Below are 23976 nucleotides of genomic sequence, written 5' to 3'. Positions count from 1 at the left end.
CTATAGTCTTTAATGTTTGTAAAGCTCATTATATGCATTATTTTAGTTGATCCTCAAAACAATTGTGCAGATTATGTGCTGTTGTTATTCCCATTTTACAAATGGAGAGCTGAGGTTCATAGGTTAAATGGTTTGTCCAAGAAGGTTGCATAGCTATTTAGTGTCTGAGGAAAGATTCAAACCCATTATTTCCCTACTCCATGTACTGTTCCACACACCTTCTGCTACTGCGAAAGGAAAGAGTCCTGGTTTGGAGTTTGGAGATGTAGGTTTGAATTCTGGCTTTTATTACTTGGGAGCTTTGTGACTTTGTAGAAGCCACTGAACATCTCTTTAGTCTTCAGTTTTCCTATCTGTTGACCATTTTTATATTGTAAACTTCAGAATGATGAAAAGGTGAGAGACTCCTCAATCCCAGCAAATTCCATCCTCGAGTCCAAATTGTCTTGTTAATAAATAATTATTTTATTAAAATGTGCTCATAGGACAAGGAGTACTCAATGCAGAGGATGCCTTACCTGGATAGATTAAGTGCTAGGTAGAGTAAAGAGAGGAAGGGTAGTTCCTTTGGTTTGCCTGAATCTTTGCTAAGTAAAGCGGTACTTTGAACTTCTGTTCTGAAGAGGTGCTATGTTGATGTGAATGGATGATATGAGGTTTAAAATTTTGAACTGAAATGTAGTTCTTGTGTCTGGTAAGATAAAACTGAATTGTTTCAGTTTTCTTTCAGAAAGCTATTTTGAATTCTAGCGTATGGTGTTAAGTTTTTAAGGCTCTTGTCAAATCATGGCTGAATTTGTGGTTTCACATTAATGAATATTCACAGAATGAGTGAGTCATTAAAAGTTATTAAGCTCTTACTATATGGTAGGTATTGGGCTGGACACTGGGGATACAAAAAGAGGCAAAAAACTGTCCTGATGTAATGGTTTGTTACTTACATTTTATTGTAAGGAATATTTCGGATTCACCATTAGTAGAATGTATTCTCTGAAGTGTTTTTCCTGATGGGGAAGTGAGACGGGGCTAGATTTGGGCTGACACACACTTTCTCAAAAGTACCCCCTATGTCTCTTCCCTCAAACCATGGGCTGTTTGGAATGTGGTATATCGCATTGAGACAAATTCTAAAGATGATTGATCTTTTTGGGGATGGAACCCATGAAACTTTGGTTGGCCAGTTTAATGTTTGGACCAGTAGTTTATTATTGAGTAATCAGATGTGTAACTTCCTTTATGAATTGTATAGAATAGTACATAGAGAAGTTTGAGTCACTGCCCTTGCTGTCATGTGATTTTTCATAATAGTTCTGCAGGGCAAGATGTACACATCCTCCTCTTTTCTGTCACCCAGCCAAATGACTGGTTTCTGTAGGCAATGGTGGAGGTCAGAGATTGTGGTTGTACAGCATTTCACAAGTGAAATTAGGGAGGTATGAGAAGTACTTTTTGCTCTTGGGCTTATCCAACCTAACTCTCCTCATTTAAGGGAAAGTTTGACTTTTGAAGTTGCCTTTTTGTAGTGTTTTATTTGAGATACAGTGTTGGTACTCTTGAGTTTCCATTTAGAAGTTCTTCCTTGCTAAGTTTGTCATAGCAACTTGGGGAAAAGCTGAATGGATGTGTTAAATGCAAACATTGACTTAGGTAAGAGAGGGCTGGGTTGAGTCTTACCTCTGCCATTCAGTTTATTTCCTTAGGCTTGTGGCATGGCCTCTGGAGTCCATCCCCCTTGTTTTATAGACAGGGAAACAGGCTTATAGTCTTAGTGACTTGCTTGTGATTTCATAGCTAGTGGCATAACTGAGACTAGCACCCAGATTTCTACCAACAGAATCCAACCTATGCATACTTCATATGCATGTAAACCATCCTTTGTATGTTAGGTAGAATGTCTCTATGACTTGTCATGTGGATTAGGGGTTCTTGATCTGGAATCCAGACTTCTAAAGCTTCTATGGATAGGATTTTTTTTGGGGGGATGTCTGTACTTGAATGGGAAAAAAGAACATTTCAAAATAATTGATTTCCTCTGAAATCTTGGTATTTTAAGTTTATGCCGCATTGTCTCGAGAAAATCTTTGGCTTCACCAGAGTGCCAAAGAAGGGGGGCACTTGATACACAGAAGGTTAATACAAAGGTTAAGATTTGAGCAGAGTCTCTAGTGTCAGACTTGAAGCCTTTCCAACTAGGTAGTATCTGCCCATAATTGGCTCTGGAATGGGGTATCAGAAAAACTCGTTTTTGGCTTTGTTTTTAGAAGAAATGAGGTTTAGTGTAGAAAGGGACTTATTGGTGATTCACTTGAAATCCAATGTTCTTTTCATTTCACTGTTGATAATTAAAAGTTCATACGCAACAGTTAAGATGGTGAAAGACTCAGTGGTTTTGGCCATATAGGGTGCCTGGTGACCAGAAGTGCATTTAACTGAGGCAGAGTAGACATTGTGGCCATTTATGACCCCATTATTGACCTCAACAATATGTTTCCTGTGTTCCATTATGATTCCACCTATGGCACATTCAATGATACCTCCAAAGCTGAGTCAAGTTGAAGACTAGTCATCAGTGGAAAAGCTATTACCATCTTCTGGGAGTAGGATCCCACCAGTATTAAATGGGGAGAAGGAGAGGCTGAGTATGTAGTAGAGTCCACTGCCACCATGGAAGAGACCAGCCTTCAGTTTTGAAGGGTACAGTCTCTTCCACTGATGGCATTTTATAATGGGAGTGAACCAGTAATGTCCCTGCACTACCCACCCTCTGCCTGGCTCCCTTAGCCAACTCATTCAGGACAACTTTTGCATTATGGAAAGAGTCACAACCAGTCCCTGCCATTATTGCTGCCCAGAAGTCAGCGGCTGGCCCCTCTGGCAGAGCTATGGTGTGGTGGGCGTAGTGCTTCCCAAAGCATCGTCTCTGCTTCCATCACAGCTGAATGGAAAGCTCATGGGCATGACCTTCCATGTTCTATTCCTAGTATATGTGTTTGTAGATCTGCCCTGATTCCTGGAAAAAGTGGTGAAGCAGGAAGGACCCTGGAAGGAGCATCTTGGGCTGCTCGGAAGACCAGATTGTTTCCTATGACTTTAAAATCCTTTTACCTTTGATGTTGGTGCTGGATATTGCCCTCAATGACCATTTTGTCAAGCTCATTTTCTAGTATGATAGTGAATATAGTTATAGCAACTGTGTAGTAAACCTCATGATATACATGGTCTCTAAGGAGTAAAATGGAAAGCTGTGGATGTTCATTCCCAGTCTAAAAAGGTTTTCTATTGTTGGAGATCCACATCTCTAATCCATCTCTTCTTACTGGGGATCTCATGCTCCATTCACAGCATTACTCCAAAGTGCCTCTTTAGTAGGGAGGAGAAACATATTGAGTACTATCAATAAAATTACCACAATTACTACTCCTTCCAAAAAAAAGAAAAAGAAAGCTTAAAAAATATCAGGAATGTAAAGCCATTCAGTCTCTTCCCCTCACTCTTCCATTTTCTTCTTTACACAATTTGGAAGGAACTTTACAATAGTCCAAAAGGGAAGTGGGGAGGGAGGAAATGGCAAGGAGATGATGTAAAAGAAGTGGATATTTTTTACTCTAAAACACCCCTTGTTTCCTAGAGGATCACTATAGAAAGGTTTCTGAAGAAGCAAAGGTCTTTCTCTAGTACATAAGAATTCTTCAAAATATTGTTTAACTGTTAAATAACTCCCCTTTATTCATTCTGCTCTTAAAATTTTAACATGATTCAGAAAATGAATGATTATAGTTTTCCCACATCCCTTTTAGAGAGAACATAGTGAAGATAGTACATTTGTCTTCAAGTGGATAGTGACATTTTGAGGGTCTATTTTTATTGAGGCAATTGGTTTAAGTGACTTGCCACAGTCTAGTGTCTAAGACTAGATTTGAACTCAGGTCCTCCTGACTTCAGGGCCAGTGCTCTATCTACTATATCACCTGATTGCCTCTTGTTGAGTTGTAAACATGGACTTTTGAGGTAAAATGGAGGGCTGGCTTCCTAGCCTCTTGAATTATGTTAGTGCTTAGCCGCACAGATTTTGTAAAGCCATCTGGCCAGATCCTGGATTCTGCCCTCAGTTTCTTCTGGTTCTTAGATCACGCTATCAATTTTATGGATCTTACATAAATAAAGGATCATTGCTTTGTCATTGTATAGATGAGGAAATTGAGATACAGAGAGATAGTGTGAAGTGATTTTTTTCATGGTTATCTTTTAGAAGAAATGCATCATGGTGTGGTGAGGAAAGTGGGGAAATCTTGGTTATGAACTATTTTCTTTCTCAGATTCCTTTTCAACTCCGTTGTTGATAGTGACTTTCATGTTGCTTTTATAAATAGTGATAATATTTCAAAAACTGAATAAGTTGGAAGTTTCCAGATCGATTTTTATTAGAAGTCTCATGGCAAAGTAGTGTAAGTTAACATCATCTTCAGGAGTTCATTGTCCTCCAGGGCTTGAGAAAACATTAGTAATTATTCTTATCAAGTTGGCAGGCTATTCAACTTGGCATTATTGTAGGCTAGATCTTTAGTTAAATTCAGTAGTAGAAAAGCTCCTTGAGGGCAGAAACAGTTCATTTTTGTATTCCCAGCACATAGGCATAAATATCTTACACATAATTTGGGTTAGATACTTGTTGAATGAAATCCAAATTGAGTTTTAATATTGAGTGTGAAGGTAAAACTATGGAGCCATTTATGGACAAACTTTTGACTGGTTTAAGCACTGCAAATTAGGATGACATTTTATATTCTCAGTATTATAAATATGACATGACAGTAGAAGAAAACTGACTTTTAATTTGTCCCTTCACACAATGTATAGCATTTTTTCCTTTTTTCAATCTATTTTTATTTTATTGGAATGCTTAATCTATTATTAAATTGTTGAAAGTTAGGTTTTAATTTTGCTCCATTTCTTTTTTTTATTTAAAAAAATTTTAAATTCTAAGTTCTCCCCCTTTTTGAGAAAATGAGCAATTAAATTCTTTTTAATATTTTATTTTTCCAATTATTAAATACTTTTAAACATGTTTTTAAAAGAAAGATTGAAAAAAAATGTCCTGTAGAATATGGGAAGCCAGGAGGCAGAGATTGGGAGATAGGCAGAGAGCATCCTATACATAAGAATGCCAATGAAAATAACCTTAGGCAAGAGATTGACCTTGTCTCATTGGATAGAAGAGTCCTGGAAAGATTGGGGAATTTGGGGGTGGGGGTGGGGGAGTGTTTGAGGCAGGGAGGCTAATTTATGAAAGGATTTTTTATTTGATTCTGGATTGAGTAGAGTGTATTGGTTTGGGATGTGTTTGTGACTGACATGGTCAGAATTTTAAAATCACTTTGTCAGAAAAGGATGGACTGGAGTGGGGAAAGATTTGGGGGCAATGAGGCCCACCGAAAGGCTGTTATAGTTTAGGAGGGAGGTAACAAGAGCTTGCACCAGATGTCCTATTAGAGAAGGTGAATAGACGAGATGTTAGCTAAAATGGAAAGTCCTTGGTGACAGATTGTATATGAGAGATTAAAAATTGAGAGTTAAAGGTTTTAAGTGTGGGAGACTGGGAGAATGGTGATATTCTCCAGTTAGTTCTGTTTGTTGAACTTAAGACATACATAGGATAGTCAGTTTGAGATGCCTGATGAAACTGGAGGTAGAGAAGTGAGGTCTAGATAAGTGTATTTTAGAATCATCAGTTTTGAGAGAAATCTCTAGGGACGTCACCAAGTGAAATAAAGGAGGGAGAGAAGAGAAGATGGAGGCTTAGGACAGAGCCTCATGGGACACCCTTATGTGCATGGTCTGGATAGAGAAGAATTTAGAGGAGACTTGGGGACTAAGGAGAGGTCTGACAAGTAGGAGGAGAGTGGTGTGCTGAGAACCCACAGAGAAGAGGGAGAGACAGACACTGTCAAAGGGTTCAGGTATCAAAAAGGAGGACTAACTCAGAGCCATTGGATTGAGAGACCATTGGGAACTTTGGAGAGAGCCGTTTGGGCTGGATGGTGAGGAAAATGACTACAAGGAATTTTGCCACAAAAGGCAGGAGATATTTATGATGTAAGGTGAGAATGGATGAATGGATCAAGTAAGGCTTTTTTGAGGAAGGGGAGACGTGGGCAAGTTTAACATTTTGACCCAGATTAGGGAAGTTTTTTTTTTTTTATTAAATAATAGCTTTTTATTTTAAAAATATATGCAAAGATAATTTTCAACATTCACCCCAGCAAAACCTTGTGTTCCACATTTTTTTTCTCCTTCTCTTCCCCATTTACCCCCTCTCCCTAAACACAAGTAATCAATATAGTTTAAACATGTGTAATTCTTCTATACATATTTCCACATTTATCATGCTGCACAAGAAAAATCAGATCAAAAAGAAAAAAAAAGAAAGCAAAAAGCAAACTAAAAATAAACAACAAAAGGTAAAAACACTATGTTGTGATCTACATTCAGTCCCCATAATCCTCTTTCTGGGTGCAAATGACTCTCCATCACAAGATCATTGGAACTGGTCTGAATCATCTCATTGTTGAAAAGAGCCACATCCAACAGAGATGATCATTACATAATCTTGTTGCCATGTACAGTGATCTCCTGGTTTTACACACTTCACTCAGTACATATAAGTCTTTCCAGGCCTCTCTGAAATCATCCTGCTGTTCATTTCTTACAGAACAATAATGTTCCATGACATTCATCTACCATAACTTATTCATCCATTCCCCAATTGATGGCATCCACTCAGTTTCCAGTTTCTAGCTACTACAAAGAGGGCTGCCACAAACATTTTTGCACGTGTGGGTCCTTTCCCCTTTTTAAAGATCTCTTCAGCCCAGTAGAAATACTGCTGGATCAAAAGGTACGCAGTTTGATAGCCCTTTGGGCATAGTTCCAAATTGCTCTCTAGACTGGTTGAATCTGTTCACAAATTCCATCAACAATTATTAGTGTCCTAATTTTCCCACATCCCCTCCAACATTTGTCATGATCTTTTCCTGTCATCTTAGCCAATCTGAGAAATTCGAAGTGGTACCTCAGAGTTGTCTTAATTTGCATTTCGGGAGAGTTCTTGTGCATAATTTTACCATTTTAGTACTGGAAGGGCCCAGATAACTCATAGAGTGAAAGGTTGACCTGGGGTTTCCTGACTTTGTCTTGCTTGCCTTGAATTTGAGGCAAACAAATTTGATTTGGTGAATCAAGTAAAAATGTGAGTGATAAATTAGGAAAGGGTGGGGAGATGAATGTGATGTGAAATAACCAATTTATTTCTCCAAAAAGTTAAATTTCATTTTTACGTATAATTTTTTGCTTTCTTGTTTATTAATTCACAATTCTTCCTCCCATAGTTGGTTTTCATAGCAAAAACTGTGATAGAAATGGTTCGTTCACTGGCTGAGGATGTCAGTGAATCTTGTTTCTCACTTTAGTTCCTTTGTCTCCCTTTGTGTTGCCATGTCCAAGTAATCTGGTTGGCCTCTATTGAATATTAATTAGCGTGGAACTCATTTTTAACAGTTGTTTTCAAATTTGAATCTCTTCAGAAATAGTTTGAATAACAGCAGCAAAGTCAGTGGCATTCACCTACTTAGTTTACAAATAGAGGTGACTCTTTTGTATAGATAATACCAACATTTCACCACAGACCTACAAACAGTTGCTCATTATTTATGTGAAATTCTTGCAGGAAATTTCAGGGCAACATATGAAACTGGCCTTCTAGTTACTGATTCTGCTTTAATATTTGGTAGTGGGAAGCCATATAAAATTTTTTCAACAAACCAGTTTATAGTTGCAGAAGACTTAGAGGGAAAGATTTTAAAAGTTTCTTCACTGTCTCCTCCCTCTTAGAATGAAGATTGTTTTTGTATGTAAAGCTTGAGCGTGATTTTTGTGAAATAGAGTGTACTCCATTTTAACTTAATTGGTAGTCTGTAGATTTTGCAGAAGGATCAACTTTATTTTAGTACAAAAGTACCCAGAATATAGTAATGCCATTTACTTCATGTCCAAGTGTTTTCCTGTTCCCTAGTCTTCTGGGTCTTGGTTTATACAGAGAAATGAGATGATTTTTATGGCAAGTGAATAAAAATTTGAGTCAGTTGTCTTCACTCTAACTCCATCCTCCTCTCCCCCCATTATGAAGTCACTATTACCTTTTCAGATGATTTTTCTTTTGATTGAAACATGGCTAGAGATATAGCCTACAGTATGGTACTATACTGTGAAATGATGCCTTTCGACTAAATGAATTATCCTTACAGGTAAAAGCTCCCTTTAATGAAATGTTTTTACTTCTTACTTTAAATATGTGGTATTTGTTAAATCATAATCATATGTCCATTTACTTTGGCAAATAAAGAAAGTAATTGAAAATTAATTAAGTGACCTGAGGCTTTCACCTGTAAAATGGTTATTTTTATGCAGGAAGAAGTTATAGCAAGTTGCTCATAAGATTCTTAAATCAAACAGTCTTACAATGTATGTATAACCATTTTTTTTTTTCTTTTTCTCCCCCTTTCACAGAGTTGGTGTTTTGGAAGAGTCCTTTACCTGCCTAGGTATCCTCTTGGCCATTCTTTTCTTTCCCATTGGACTTATCTGCTGTTTTGCATTGAGAAGGCAAAAATGTCCTAACTGCGGAGTAGTTTATCTTTAAATGGAACTATACACCCCAGCTTTCTTATCCCCACTTTTCTTTTTCTAATGTAAATGTCTTGTAAAATAGCTTTATTTGATCAAGTATCAGAACTGTTTTGTAAAATGTGATGAGATAGCCAGTGTTTCTTGGGCTTGTGGCTTGCAAAATATGAGGGAAAAAAAGTAAATTTGCTTTCAAGGTTAATGACAACTTTGATTTAAAACAGCTGCTGCTTTTTTTTTTTGCAATTTTCACTTTGTGCAAATTGAGAAATGCTGTTTTTATAAATGAGGTTCATACTATTTTACTGGCCCTGCTTAATTTGATGTTTGCACATTGTCACTTGTGTATATTTTTAAAAAATAAAGTTAACTCATCTCAACTCTCTGACTTCAATCATTGCTTTGAAATCAGATGTAGTCCTCCATGGTAAAACTGGTATATAGCCCATATATTGGAACATATTTTATTATGAAAAATGATCTTGTAAATGCCTTTATCTCTAAAATATATGTAACATGGAAAAGTGCAGAGAAGTGTACTACTTTGGTCACTAAGTTTGGTTTTCCAAAAACAAAAACTAATTTTCACTAAGTTATTCCTCTTATCCAAAAGTAGATTACTGGTTTAACAATAGTAACTTTTACATTTTAAGTACATATGTAGTTATCTTTAGCATCTGCAGCACATGAATTATGCTTTTTATACATTGTTTTTTAAAAATACATTGTATTGTTTTAAAAATATGCATAATTCTGGTGAGGTGAGGTATGTTCCAGTTTCACTGTACAGATGAGAAAATTGAGGTTCAGAGAGGTTGGTTGTATCAATGGGCAACCATGGGTAACAACGGGCAATGTATTGGGCAAGTAAATGACAGGATCCAATCCTAACTCCCAAGCATAGCTTATATAACATATAAATTGTTTCTTAAAGTAATAATTCAGGAAGTCAGCTGAACAGAAATGAATGTTTCAATTGAACTTTTTATTAAACTATATCATCTTGAAATTTATGTGGTATATAACCTCACTCACAACTTAACTTTATAGATTTTTAAAATCCAAATCAAGCAAATTCCTCACAACATCCTTGTGAGGTAGGTAGGTAGTAAAGGTGACAGGCAGCCAGGACAGTAGTAGACTGAAACAACAAGGACCTCACTTCTAGATCTTTTTAAAGGCAAATCTGTTTCTTAAATGCACTTTGATTTCTTTTTATCTTGTACAGAGTGGATATCTAACGGAGACTTCCATGAAGCCATAATAATTACCCTTGCTTATTTGTGTGACAATCAGTTAACTTATATTTAAGGTAACTGCTCAAGGGAAAACTAAATCTTCCATTCCTGAGAAACAGACTGGGGGCTCTAAAGCTATGCCAATAAATTTAAACACGAAATTCTTCTGTTTGAAGATAATTGTAGGCAGGGAGGGGGAAGAGGGGAGACAAAACTAGCTATTCTTTGGTAAGAGCCATGGCTTAACTCTCCTTGAAGCAGCTTTTTTAAAGCTAGGTTACCAGAAGTACAAGATCTTATATTATAAATTGTTGATAGGAAGATGACTTTTCATAAAACATACAAGATACTGGAATAGCTTATTTACCTACTGACTAAAATTTTTTACGTGTACCTTTGTATTGACCTCTAATAATTGAGCTTAAGAAAAGGAAGGTTACATTTATTGCTTTTCTAAATTTGTCTTTTTGCATCCTAGAAAAAATAAGAACAGAACTTGGCTTAATTTTGAGCAACAATACAGGCAGGCAATAGGTTACATTTAATAGTTTTGTTCCTTTTGCTGTGGGTCTGTTTCTTCTTTATCCTCCTCCCCCCACTCCCTTACAAGGGAAGTGTCATTCCATAGTGGCTCCCAAAGACTTGGCTGGTTTTGGGAAGCTAGGGAAGAAATAAATAAACTTTGTCTAACTGTGCCAGGGCTATCAAACCCAAATAGAAATGGGGTGATTAACCTGTACATAAAGATCCCTATGGGCCATGCTGAGTTATGTTTTATTGTACTTTTAGTTACTTTGTTAAACATTTCCCAATTAAATTTCAGTCTGGCTTGGGTCATATTCAGGAGTATTGTAGATTGCATGTGGACTTGTTTATCCTGTTGAGTTTTAGATGAAACTAATTGAAGTGTCATTTGACAAGCTTTCTAAAGCATAAGAATACTGGAGTTTCTAATTATCTCAGATAAAGCACAGCAACATTCAAGACTGACCAAAGCGGCAATCTTTTCTTAATAAATACTATTTGGGGCAAACAAATTACTACCTTTCAAAGATAGAGAAACCTGTGTTCAAATCTTAAGAGTAAATTCATGGTGGGAGACCCAATAGAACGGAAGATAAATCATTAATGTATGTCTACATTTAGAAGTCAAACTGTGGTAATTGTTTTGTGTGTCATTGTAAGTTTATTTGACATGATATAGTACAAGAATCCCAACATGCACCCTACATTATATTTTGAAATTTTATTTATGAATTTGGAATACAATCCAACATTCAATAGTTTTTACAAGTCATTTCTTAAGAAGAAAGGTTCTAAAAATTTTATGTGTGATGAAGATGATTTCTCACTAAAACGAGTATGACTCTGAGGGAAGTGAGGTGGATTTCCCCTTTACAGTTCTGCTTTTGGGGTTTGTGTACTTTGATTTTAAAAAATAAAAATTTAAGTTAAAAAAAAAAACTAACAAACTTTACAATTTGAAATGGTATCTTAACAATCTAAGCACAAATAACTTATGATTGGTGCATGATGCAAATCCATGAAATACTACAATGCTATTACTCATATAGAATAGCACAAGTTTAACCTTAAAGCAAAAGAATAATTTTTTGCAACTGGGTGCAGAGTATTTAAGCAAAGAAAATTGCTTATTTCTATAAAAAAAAATAGAATGCTACAACCCACAAAGAGAATTAATGGAACAGTCTACTGGTTTGCCAAAAAGATGAACAAGAAAACATTTACGTTACTAATTGTGGTTGTTATTACAGTATATTATGTTCACTTAAAGACAGAAGTGAGCTCACTTTGAAATCTTATGAGCAATTATGATTTCCTTAATTTAACAGATTCATTGAAAACTGGAAAACCTCTGTTATAGTACATTCCTGCACAATGAAAGCAGATGTTAAACAAGATAATCATAATTATTGAACATGTAGTTTACATGAGAATAATGATGGGTACAACTTTCTTGACTCATTCATCGAATTATTGGCGCTGATCTGTCATTTGTCACTGTTGGTCGGAGTTTCACAGTAGCAAAAGGATTTTCTCCACTATGGACCAAGAAAAAAGCAACCAGTTAATGAAGAAAAGCTACAGAGATGTTTGCTAGCCCTGCCAAATTTGAACTAATATCTTCAATTTTAGATATTAAATTTCAAACTCTCTTGTATTTAATGTAAATTCTGCATGTATAGTAATGGAAGTGGTACATCCTATCACACCTAATGATACATTTAATGTTAATCTTCAGTGCTAAGATTGAATGATTTGAATACAATTGAAATGGAAGTATATTTTGCTCTTTTTCACATGAAGATGGGGAAAACAGGATAGACTCCCTAAGAGGCAAATTGTGACACAGGGAGACCAGGAGCAATCTTAAGAACAGTGATCAGACTGCTGGGTATTAGTACTTAGTATGAGGAACAAGAAAGAGCTAGTTATTGCAAGCTTACTATCAGATTTTGTTTCTTATGTCAGAAATCTAATGAAACTATACACACACCTTAGGCAATGAGGAGAAAAATAGTCACTATTTAATATAATGTTCTACCAGGAATTGCACAGCAGTTAGAATTATCTCATTTAATGGCACTTAATTAAATTTATTTTGTTTTTAAGAAAAATTATTTTCTCTCCCACCTCTTTTCCTTGCCCATTGAAAAAAGGAAAAAACCCTTTGTGATATATTTAAAAGCCAAGCAAAATTCCTGCATTGCCTATGTCCAAAAAATCTCATTCTGTGCCTTGAGTTATTATCTGAAAAGCTTAAAAAAGCAAAAAAAACAAACAAAAAAACAACAAAAAAAACCCCACCAAACCACTTCATAATCCAGATCTGTGATTTAATCATCCCATAGGATATATAAATATAAAATAAATTCATCATACATCCCATGTGTGGGAACTAACTCTTAATATAGATCAGCAACTGTAAATAGGGGGTTCTTAACTTAATTCATGAACTCCATGATTATCAGCCTGGTGAAGTCTATGGACCTCTTTCTCAGAATATTTTAAATGCCTAAAATTAAAATACATAGGAATGCAAAGGAATCCAATTCTACTGAAATTCAGTGATGAAAATATAGTTCATAGACACTAGGTTTCAAGAACTGCTATAAATTAACAGAAAATTACTTAGGGACAATTTAGTTAAGTCACTGGCCCATATTCAGTAGATGTCAGAGCAAGTCTTGAATATGGGTTTTCATGACATCAAAGCCAACTCTATTATCTATTAGGCCATGCTGTCTTGGGGTAAATATAGCAGTATGATTTGGAATATAAGAAGCCAGCTTCAAATCCTGGTTCTGCTGGCTGTGTAAAACTTCCAGTCTCTTAATTCTCTGGTTCTTGTTTTTTTTTTTAAATTTGTAAAAAGTGAGAGTTGGTCTAGAAGACCTTCTGCTTGAGGTTTTGATAACAAAATAAGACATTGCTGCAATTAGACATCAAAAGTGTCCAAGATGGGATTGAAATTTAGGTTTTTCCTGATTAAATCCAGAACACTATTCTGTGCTTAAAATTTAAAATACCTTCCTGATTAATAGCAATATGCTAGAGCTGCCCTTGTCCTTATAGGACAAAAAAAAAAATACAAAATATACCTTACATATTGAATTTCTCTATAACAATCCTTTTAATGGTCCTGCTTTGAAGAAGTTCTAAAATGGACCTGCCTCTTCCTAAATTCTGCTCTATATTTCTATAGAACAATAGTTTCATATTGTTGATGATGCTCATCCTTTGTTTTCAAAGAGGACCAAAGATATCATGGAGGTGATATTTTGACTTACAGGTAAAATAAATTTTAGTGAATCAGCATTGGACAAAGTCCTCAGCCTCTCTTCTGGAGTCACTGTACTTCAGTGGCAGGACAAAAGTTGAGGACTGAGGATGGTAATGTGCTGCTGTTTTTGGATCCTACCAGTTAGAAAATATTTGTTGTGGTCTGTCATATTAGGTACAAAAGCAAAACCAAGTCTTACGTTGAAGGAGTCTCCATATGGTGGGATAAAGCCATCAAGCCAGGGCATTTGCTTTAGACTTTTTCCAATAGCTGGGAATGAATGTAACTATAGACTCAGCCATTCATACTCTTTTAAGTATGCCCCCTGGTGACTAATATTTGCAAGACATGTCAGGGGTAGGGATAGTTTGTAATTACTAAATATGTTTATGATCACAGTAGAAAAATAGCAGATTGGAGTGTTGAGATAAAATTAAATACCTTAAAAATGGAGGCTTTGCTATTCCATTTGTATCTGGCTTCTGCAAAGAAAGAAGATGAAAGTTATTAATACCACGGTAATTAAAAACATTCTGAATTTAACACACAAATGGACACTTCGTGTATAAAGTAGAACAGAAAATGAATTATATACGGAACCATGAATCTCTAATGTGTATAAGTTTGCTTTAAAAAAATATATCATTTAACACAGTTTCAGGGCTGTCTAAAATTTGTCTGTTTCTTTCTGAACTTGCTTCTGTTTTATGCGTTTTCAAACATGCTTCAACTCTCCCCCTCCCCTTTTTGGCCACAATCATTAGTGTTTCTCACTCCCCCTCAATTAAAAAGGGAAAACCATGATCCTTCTAACAAGTATAGTTAAACAAAACATACCCTCATTTTCATGTCTAGAACATGTTCACATCCAACTATAACAATTTTAAGATAAAAAATATAAGCAGCTAGATGGCACAGTGAATGGAGCACCTGCCCTAAGTCAGGAGGACCTGAGTTCAAATCTGGCCTCAGGTACTCAACACTCCCGGGCATGTCACTTAACCCTAACTGCCTCGGGGAAAAAAAAGTTTTCCTTAAATGTAGATAAATATACACAGTTTAGAAACTTTAAATGTTTTAAAATATATCTACTGAGGAGTTTCATAGCAAGATATATTTGCAATTTTAAATTAAGGTAATAGTTAACATACAGAACTGAGTTTGCAATGTGATTTACATAAAGTATTTTATTTGAGCCTCACAACATATCTTCAAAGTAGTATTTTGCAAACAAGTCCCATTTGACAATTTTTTTGACTTCTAGTTTACTAAAGTGACTTGTACATGGCTGCATATCTAGTAATTATCAGAGACAGATTTTGAATCCAAATCTCCCTAATGCAAAATTCCTATGGCCACTAAAAGAACTGATTTTTTCAATGGATAAAAGACATTTTTGTTATTGTAATAATAGGGTGATGAGGTTATTTCCTACATAGTTCCCGATGAAGTTTTAATTCTGTGTGGATTGTAGAATTTGGAGACAACTGATCTAATCATAAAGGCTGTACTGGTTTTTTCATGGACTTTTCTGCTGCAGAAAAGATCTGACATTTGCAGATATATTGAAATTCTGGTATTTTAAAGAAAGAATTTTAACAAAATAAAACTTAAACTAACAAAAATGGCAGCTTTGAAGAGATTATAACTTGCAGTGACAGGTGGTTGATTGAAGTTCAAGAATAGCTTGATAAGGAGTTAGGAAGATAGGAGACAGAACTAAATTGAGGATATGTATTAATTCCACAGCAAGTATTGGGTACATTTTCAAGTCTTCCTTCCAGAGAGGACCTGAATTTGAGATGAGCTTTGCTAATTGCTAGCTAATTGGCCATGGACAATTAGCTTCACTTTTATAGACCCAGATTTTTTATCTTTATTAAAATAAGGGAATTTTAAATAAATCTAATGGAACATTATGGAAGTGACTGAAGAAGTCTGGGTGAATAATGCAAAATCAAGAGAATATAAAAAAAAATGACCACAAAAATAAGTTAAAAGCAGCCCTAAAAGGAGGAATTACAACGAATAGTTTGGTTCCAGAGAATAGAGGATATAACACACATTCCTAGTTTCCGTTTCTGTCTTTTAAGACAGCTGGGTCATTTTGGGAATACCTATTCCCTGACCCCAAGGACCTTCTTGGCTTTTGATTTCTTCCAGTGCCTCGAATTTTTGTGAGGTTTAGACCTTTGCATTTATATATACCACCCTGTAAAGGGACAGAAAAGAGGGGGAACACTTCCCTAGGCCTAGGAATTTTGTCTTGTCTTCAGGGTCTAATATGGCAGAAAGGGATGTAGTCAACCCCCAGAGCCTGGATTGAAGGACATAATTTCCAAAAAATTCCTCAGTCCTCATCACCCAAGATTTTTTCTTTCCGAGGATCAGCCTTTCTAATTTTCACAAACTTTCCCAGAGGATGGGAAAAGATGATATAAAAAACCTAGAGGAACAGGTCTTGTTTAGTTGCAAGTCTTTAGATCTGGGCTACTGCTCTAAATTCCAGAAATTAGTTAGGAGAGATCCCTATTTTCTTAAATGAGTAATGCAAAGAGACAGAAGAAAACAATAGAATGGGAAAGAGGAGGTCTTTAGTAGAAAATTAGAGCTTTTGGATATTAGAGATAATAGTTTCATGCAAAATAAACATGATAAGATAGTAAGGACTTAACCTAAGCAGAAGAAATTAAGGAAAGGAAATCTCTGCTAAACAAGAAGATGTAGTTACTGATCTAGTCAGACTTTCTGGAGAAGTTAAGTGGTCTTAGGAAAACCATTAGGCTAGTACAGGCTAGTGGATTCCAGCTGAGCTATTTAAAATTCTGAATGATGATGCTGTTAAAATGTTGCACTCAATATGCCAGCAAATGTGGAAAACTCACTAGTGGCCACTGGATTAGAAAAGATCAGTTTATGTACCTAAAGAAGGGCAATACAAAGGAACACTCAAGTTACTGAACTGCACTCATTTCACATGCCAGCAAGGTTTTGCTTACGATTCTGCAAGCAAGATTTTAGCAATGGTGAACCGAGAATTAGTAGAAGAGCAGGCTAGTTTTTGAAGAGGCAGAGAAACTAGAGATGAAATTACCAACATTCACTGGAAAAAAGCAAGGGATCTTAGTGATGACACTAAATAAAGCCTTTGGATCACAACAAAGTATGGCAAATTCTCAAGGAGATGGGAGTAGCAGATCATTTTAATTGTTTCCTGAGAAACCTGAATGCAGCTCCAAGAAGCAAACATGAAACCCGGATTGGTTTAAGATCGGAAAAGGAGTAAGACAAGGCTGTATACTGTCACTTTATTCAACTAATTCAGAGTACATCACAAGTGAAAATGCCAGGCTGGCTGAATCAAAAACCAGAATTAAGGTTGCTGGGAGAAATAGTAACAGTGTGAAATGTGCAGATGATACCATTCTGATGGCAGAAAGTGAGAATTAAGAAGTCTCTTGATGAAGGTGAAAGAGAGTATAAAAAATGACTTGAAGCTTAACATCAAAATCACCATATCTCCCCACAAACAGAGGGAGAAGAAATGGAAGCAGTGTCAGAGTTTATATCCTTGGGGTCAAATCAAGGCATGCAGTAATGCAGTTTCACGCAGCCATGAAATTAAGACACTTGCACTTTGGAAGGAAAGCTTTGGCAAATCTGGACAGCATATTAAAATGCAGTCATCTTGCCGACAGGTCTCGGTAGTTAAAGCTTTGGTTTTTCCAATAGCATTATGTGGTTGTGAAAATTGGACTATAAGGAAAACTGGAGTATAATGCAAACCACCTTGAGGAAACAGATGTATCTGTACAAGGATCACAAGTCTGGAGGTCTAATGGGGAGGGGAGGGATGGGGATAGGTTATCCCAACTTCTGCTGGAGCCTTTTCTTTTATAAGGAAGGGATTTAATGAAGGGAAAAGTCAATTCTGTATTCAATTCTCACTAAAAGGAAAGAAATGCTGTAAACCCGGGGGTAAGGGGTGGGGGGGAAGGGACTGGTTGCTCCTCAAGTTTTGTGACAAAAGGGAAATCTGGGCATACCTGAAACCCAATACTGGGAAATCAGATATTTTGACCCAATTATAACACTTCTAGGCCTATACTCAAAAGGGAGAAAAAAGGTCTTTTATGTATAAAAATATTTATAGTAACTCTTTTTACTGGTTGCAAAAAAACAAACAAAAAAGTGGCTGAATAAACTGTGGTTATATGAATGTGGAGTACTATTGTGCTATAAGAAAAAGAGGTAATGATATGGGATTTGGAATGAGACATATTTTAGTGTATAGCCCGTGGGGGAAAGTGTTTTGTTTGATCATGCATATTTGTTACAGGAAATATACATTTTTCCTTTTTCTTCTCTCTCCCACAAGGTGGGAGAAAGAGAAAAGTTTTGTTAATTTTTAAAAAATGGGAATGGGAGAGATGCTGTAAATATGAAACATTACTGCAACATTCAGATAAGATCACTTATCACTAAGGTTTTACTTAACTGTTTTACTTCGTTACACTAGAGCACTCATTAAGCAGGAGTAAAATACAAAAATACATCGATACAACTGAAAATGTTTAAAAAAAAGAGAGAGAAAAAAGAAGAGAAACATGCATTAGAGACTCACCAACCAATTTCGATTTTCAAAAGCAATTCACACAGAAGACAGAAACAAGGCCAAGTAAAGGGATGAATATAAAAAAAAAGTATCAATTGCTTATTTTGCATTCTCAAGAATGATTTTTGCACTGGAAATGACAGAATAGAAATGACCAATGGGAACTGATACTTAAGATTAAATAAGAAGATTTTAAGAAAGACCTTCTTACTCTTAATGAATTCAAGTTACTATATCCTCTGGAATCAAATGGCAGATAGAACTGTTGAGCCACTGCTGGTCACATATGAAAGATTATGGAACATGGAAGCAGTACCACATGATTGGAGAAGAATGAAAATGTCCTGCTTTTCAAGAATGGAAGAATTTTCAATAGTTGGCAAACTACTACTAAAGGCCAGAGAGCTTGACTTGGGTCCCTGGAAAATTTGTTAGAACAAATCTTTTAAAAGTTGGTGAAAATGGAGAAAAGCAATGATTATAGAGACCTCGTATGGCTTCATTAAGAACAGATTATATTAGAATAGCCTCATTTTCTCTTTTGATGGGGCTACTGAATCTGCTGATGAGGGAAATGCCATGGAAAGAGTTGGTGTAAATTTTAGCAAGATTTTTAATAAAGTATCCCATATTTTTGTAGAACAGACTAAATGTGGACTATGGACTAGATGTGAGTTTCCCAGTCTCAGCAGTGTGCTGGTATCTCTATTTTGCCCCATGGGAAGATGTTGGGGCTTCCCATCTCTCTCGTACATTCCACTTCCAATTAAGGATTCTTTTTATTCCAATTAGAATGGGTATCCGATTCCCACTTATAGTCCCACTGTAATGTGTGTGTGTGTGTGTGTGTACACTTCAGTTTTTTTTTAAGGGTACTAAATGAAATAAGGGGACTGCCCAAAATTTTATTTTGAGAACAAATTTTCTCCCTCCCACTATCCAAGAAAATTAAAACTAAAATCCACCATTAAAATGGTCAAGCAAAACAAATTTCTGCATTATGTGTGTGTGTGCATGCATGTGCATGTAACATACATATATGTCCAAATTACTTTTTTGCCTTTTCCTAATTAAATACCTAGGATTCTTCATGCTATTTAGATAACTGTCCAGGAGATGGCAGTGTTGTACTATCACACAGGACTCGGTATACATTTGGGGACAGGTTTATACTTTTAACTGACCAGAAAGTGGCTCTAATACTATGTAAATCACTTAACTTGGAGCTTCCTATGATTTTATACAGTATAATTAACTAAAGAGAAATCATCAGTTCCTCTGACTGTGGATGGACAGATTATTCTGGAAAGACTCAATTTAGAAATTTTCTTCACTTTCCTTTTTTTTTGGGTTAAATTCAATAAAATGAAAACAAAATTAAATGAATCCAAATGCTAAACCTTCCATTATAAGTCTATGCTACTTCCATGAGTTAACATGAAAGCTTTGAGATCAGTAACCTTCAGACACTTATCCAAGTATACTGACAGTATGTTTCTTTCCTAAAAGTGGGGCAAGGACTGAGGGCAACCTCACAGAGCAATTCTACAACTTCTCAGACTACATTCAGCCAAATTGTCATTCCATTTTCACTTCTGTCTCTGAACAGCTGTCACCACTAATCCCCAATGCACTTCCTTTTCCCCTCTTAGGCACTGACAAGCATTTACTAAGTGCCCATAATAATGTGCCAGGCAAAGTACTAAGGGATAGAAAAACAAAAGAAAGGCAAAAATTAACCCCTGCCAGCTCCTGACCTAAGGGGAGCCAAAACACATGTGCCAAAAATTACATACAAACAAGGAATATGTGGGATAAATTGGAGGTAACCTCAGAGGAAGGCACTAGCATGAGGGAGGACTTCTCTTTAGGGTTCAGCTCAAGTGCTGCCTCCTACAGAAGCCTTTTCCGATTCCCCTATTTGTTAATTCTTTATTCTACCCCCTCTTTTGATGCTTAAAGGTTCTGAGACAGTAGGCATTTAACCCCTTCGAACCTCAGTTTCCTCATCTATAAAACGGAAATAATATCTATCGCATACTAACTCACAGGATTGCTGTGAGCATTAAATAAGAATCCACATAAAGCTTTTTTTTTTAAAACAAACTTTAAAGTACTATATAAATGCCAGCAATTATTATGCTTGCTACATGTTGCATCTTGAATAAATGGGCCATTTTCTTTTTTGTCTTTGAATCCTGAGCAAATTATGTATGTGGTTAAACATTTGCTGAACTGAATAGAAATGCAAGGTACAAGTTCAGAGGAGGGAAATTACTGATACCACTTTTAGTGGGGGGGAATTAAAGAAGGCAGGAGGGCACAGTTATATTGGGGTTTTGCGCCCATGTGGTGAGAATTCATCAAATGAGATGTGGGCAAAAGCTCAAAGGTAAGGGAAGCGCAGGACATTTCTATTACAGCCCAGGATTGTTTTTTACTTTGACTGTAGTCTAAAGTACATAGCGTGAACAAGGCTGCAGAGGTGGATCGGAGCCAATCTTGGAGGCAATAGGAAGCCACCTGAAATTAATGAGGACCTGACTACAGTGGTGGTGATTGAAGAGTTAAGAAAATGTCCTGGGATTTTGTCAGAATGGGTATTTCCTGATCGAGAAGCTCTCTCTTGACCAACACAAGTCATAACTACCTATGCCAAAATACATAAATGTTAAATAGTTATCTAAGGAACAGAAAGATTAGATCCTAAATTTAGGATCCTAAAGCTCTCAAATGTTGCAAGTAGCATTTGAATTCAGTCTTCAAGTCCAGCACACAGTTCAGCTCAGTTACTACTTTCTGGGGTTCCCAAATTTTTTTAATTCATCCCTCCAAAAGCAGAGAGGGGAGAAGAAAAGTATTTCATTCAATTAAATGATTAAAGTTTAGATAACTGATAAACCAAATGAAGGAAGAGGAAGGCCCACAATAGATCATACTTTGTTCCAATAACATTATAAACTCTTCAAGAACTTTCCTTCATTTCAGTCCTTCTGATGAGTAGGAAGTTTGCTGTTGTACCCTGAGGTTTGAAAAAGTATACTCCAAGCCAAATCAAACTTTTAAAGAGCAAAGAACTTTCAAGAAGACATGTGGTTCAGGTCATGGCAAATTTTACATCATACCCAGTCCTTCAAATAAATAATATATTTATTTCCGTTTGCTCTGCTCCCTACAAGGAGCGAGATTCATTTCTTTTTGGAAGCCTTTCAACATTAAAAAAAAAAAATCTTAAGCAATATTTCTATCCCCACATATTTACCTTAAATTTAAAGAAAATCTAGGCTAGAAGTGCAAGAGACATTCATTGATCTGATCACAAATGTTAGATGCAACCAAAGCTTTACTTAACCATTTGCTTCTTTCCAACTGAGGCTGGTTTTGCTTCTTTTTAGGCAGCTTGGCAACCTCCTCTCCTCCACTATCTTATTTCAAGGAGCTAATCAGGTGCTTCTGGCCTTTCTGCAGACACCTGATTAAGTTTATTCTTCTAGCAGCTCAGAACTCCAGCTCTCAATAGATCCACCAATCTTAGACTCCTCATAACTGAGGACTAATATACCTTTTTCATATATAGCAAAATATCTAGATAAATATCTAGAACATAGCTGAAAAGTAGGAGGGGAAACAAACCAACAACAACAAAAAAGACCTCCAAGTAGCCAAAAAGAAACTGGGCCCTCACTTGGAGCCAATTTACTTATTTTAGGTAGTGATCAAATAAATGGGCTATCTTGATTTTTTAAATCCATGGCTTATAAAAGTTTAACAAGTTAGAGGAAGTGGATATAAGGTAAGAAATGCTTAATGGCACAGAAAAATGAAGATTGATAGTGACCCTTGACTAAAAACCTATAAATTTATAAAGCACAGCAGATGGGGCCACTTATCTAGTACAAAGACACATATACTTTGAAAGTCTTTTATGTTAACAACATTATTACTACACAGTAAACAATACTTATCATGATGATCCTTAAGTCATCTACATGGTTAAATTATATTAAATCTTCTGTTCATGAAGGCAGGGAGATATGTAAATTATAATCTTTCCTGTATATCACTGTCTTACATTCTATCATGAATCTTTGGAGTATCACATACCTTAAGAGAGGGACTTTAGTGGTTATCTTTAGAGATAATTAGGTGGCACAGTGGACAATGGGGAGTCAGTACCTGACTTCAAATCCAGCTTCTAGCATTTACTGGCTACCTGACCCTGAACAAGTCGTTTAACTGCTGCCTCAGTTTCTTCAAATGTATAATGGGAATAAAAATAGCACTACTTCAGGGGCTGTGAGGATTAAGTGAGATAAAATACTTGGCATGTGGGAAATCATTTAATATTTATTTCATTACCCATCTAGTCCAACCTAATTAGAAAAAGAGTCTCAATTATAACGTATGGACAAGCTTATCCAGCTTCCCCTCAAAGACCTCCAAGGAGGTGGAAGCACTACCTCTGACACTGCCCATTCTACCTTAGAACAGTTTCGATTGTACCTTGATTCTTGTTTGGCCCTGACAGGCCTAAAATCCCTCTTCCTTGGGGCAGTCCTGCAAATACTTGAGGAAAGCTATTACTTTCTCCCTGCAGCACCCCCAGTTTTCTCTAGTTTCTCCAACCAAACCCCACAACACATGAGCTCATAGCCCTGATCATCCTCCTCTGACCTTTCTCCAGGTGAACAATATCCTTAAATCTCAGCACCGAAACCTGAACGTTGTACTTCAGATAAGGTCTGAGTACGGCGGGTTATCATCAATATGGGTATTCCATCCAATGAAGCATATATTATTGTATCTTTATCTCCCCTCCCCCACTTCTTTTCTTTCGGTTTCCTTTTATTTTCTATTTTCCCTCATTATAGCATAATCTCTAAAGAATAAATACTGCCATTTTTTGGGAGAGGGGGCCTTGCATTTGTATTTCTCAGCATTTAGCCCAGTGCCTTACACCAAGTAAGCATTTAATAAATGCTTGTTTCTTTCCTTTCTTCCACAACCTATCCCATGCTACATCACTAGACCTCATTAACTAATAAATAATAATAATACTTTGCATTTATGGAGTGTCTTTCATCTGGGTAATCTCAAAGTTCTTCATGCACATTCTCACAAAATCCCTTCAGAAGGGTATCATTATGTCTAAGTCTCTCAGGCTAGTCAACAAGAAGATCTGGTGATCTGCCCAGATTTGCATAGTCAGTCCCTGGAAACCAAACCTTTTTTCCCCTCTTTATGCCAGTCATTTGCTCTTTCTATTCTGTAGTTACTAATATATATGCTTGTGTGTGTGTGTGTGTGTGTGTGTGTGTGTAGATGTCTTATATCCCAAGGAGCTCAATGATAAAAGAAATATCCTATGTACTAAAATATTTATAACAGTACTTTTTGTAGTAGCAAAGAACAAAGCAGGTGCCTGTTACTGAATGGAGAATGATGAAAAAAAAATATATGGTACATAAATATAAAGGAATATTACTAAGCTATAAGGAATGATAAATGCAAAGAATATTTTGAAGCATGGGAAGAATTTTATGTGAATTGATGCAAAATGAAATAAGCAGAACTAGGAAAACAATTCACACAATATCTACAGCAATGTGAATGGAAAATGTAGCTGCAATGAGATGCAT

At 36.1% G+C, this 23976-nt stretch overlaps 2 protein-coding genes across 2 annotated transcripts in view; one reads left to right on the top strand and one right to left on the bottom strand.

Annotated features, from left to right (window-relative positions):
• The window catches only part of BRI3 (brain protein I3), a 35501-nt gene extending 26442 nt beyond the window's left edge, over window positions 1–9059 (top strand). Inside the window, exon 3 of the mRNA XM_052000782.1 lies at window positions 8563–9059. Within this exon, the coding sequence (XP_051856742.1) occupies window positions 8563–8695 (133 nt within the window). The 3' untranslated portion in view covers window positions 8696–9059. The remainder of the gene's footprint in view (window positions 1–8562) is intronic.
• A 584-nt stretch (window positions 9060–9643) lies between these two features.
• Window positions 9644–23976, bottom strand: part of BAIAP2L1 (BAR/IMD domain containing adaptor protein 2 like 1) — a 119531-nt gene continuing 105198 nt past the window's right edge. Inside the window, exons 13-14 of the mRNA XM_052000760.1 lie at window positions 14164–14204; window positions 9644–11980 (exon numbers count right to left, since the gene is read on the bottom strand). Of these exons, the coding sequence (XP_051856720.1) occupies window positions 11905–11980; window positions 14164–14204 (117 nt within the window). The 3' untranslated portion in view covers window positions 9644–11904. The remainder of the gene's footprint in view (window positions 11981–14163; window positions 14205–23976) is intronic.

The sequence above is a fragment of the Antechinus flavipes genome, chromosome 1 (genome assembly GCF_016432865.1).
Source record: "Antechinus flavipes isolate AdamAnt ecotype Samford, QLD, Australia chromosome 1, AdamAnt_v2, whole genome shotgun sequence".
NCBI lineage: Eukaryota > Metazoa > Chordata > Mammalia > Dasyuromorphia > Dasyuridae > Antechinus > Antechinus flavipes.
This window is presented reverse-complemented; position numbering and strand designations above follow the sequence as displayed.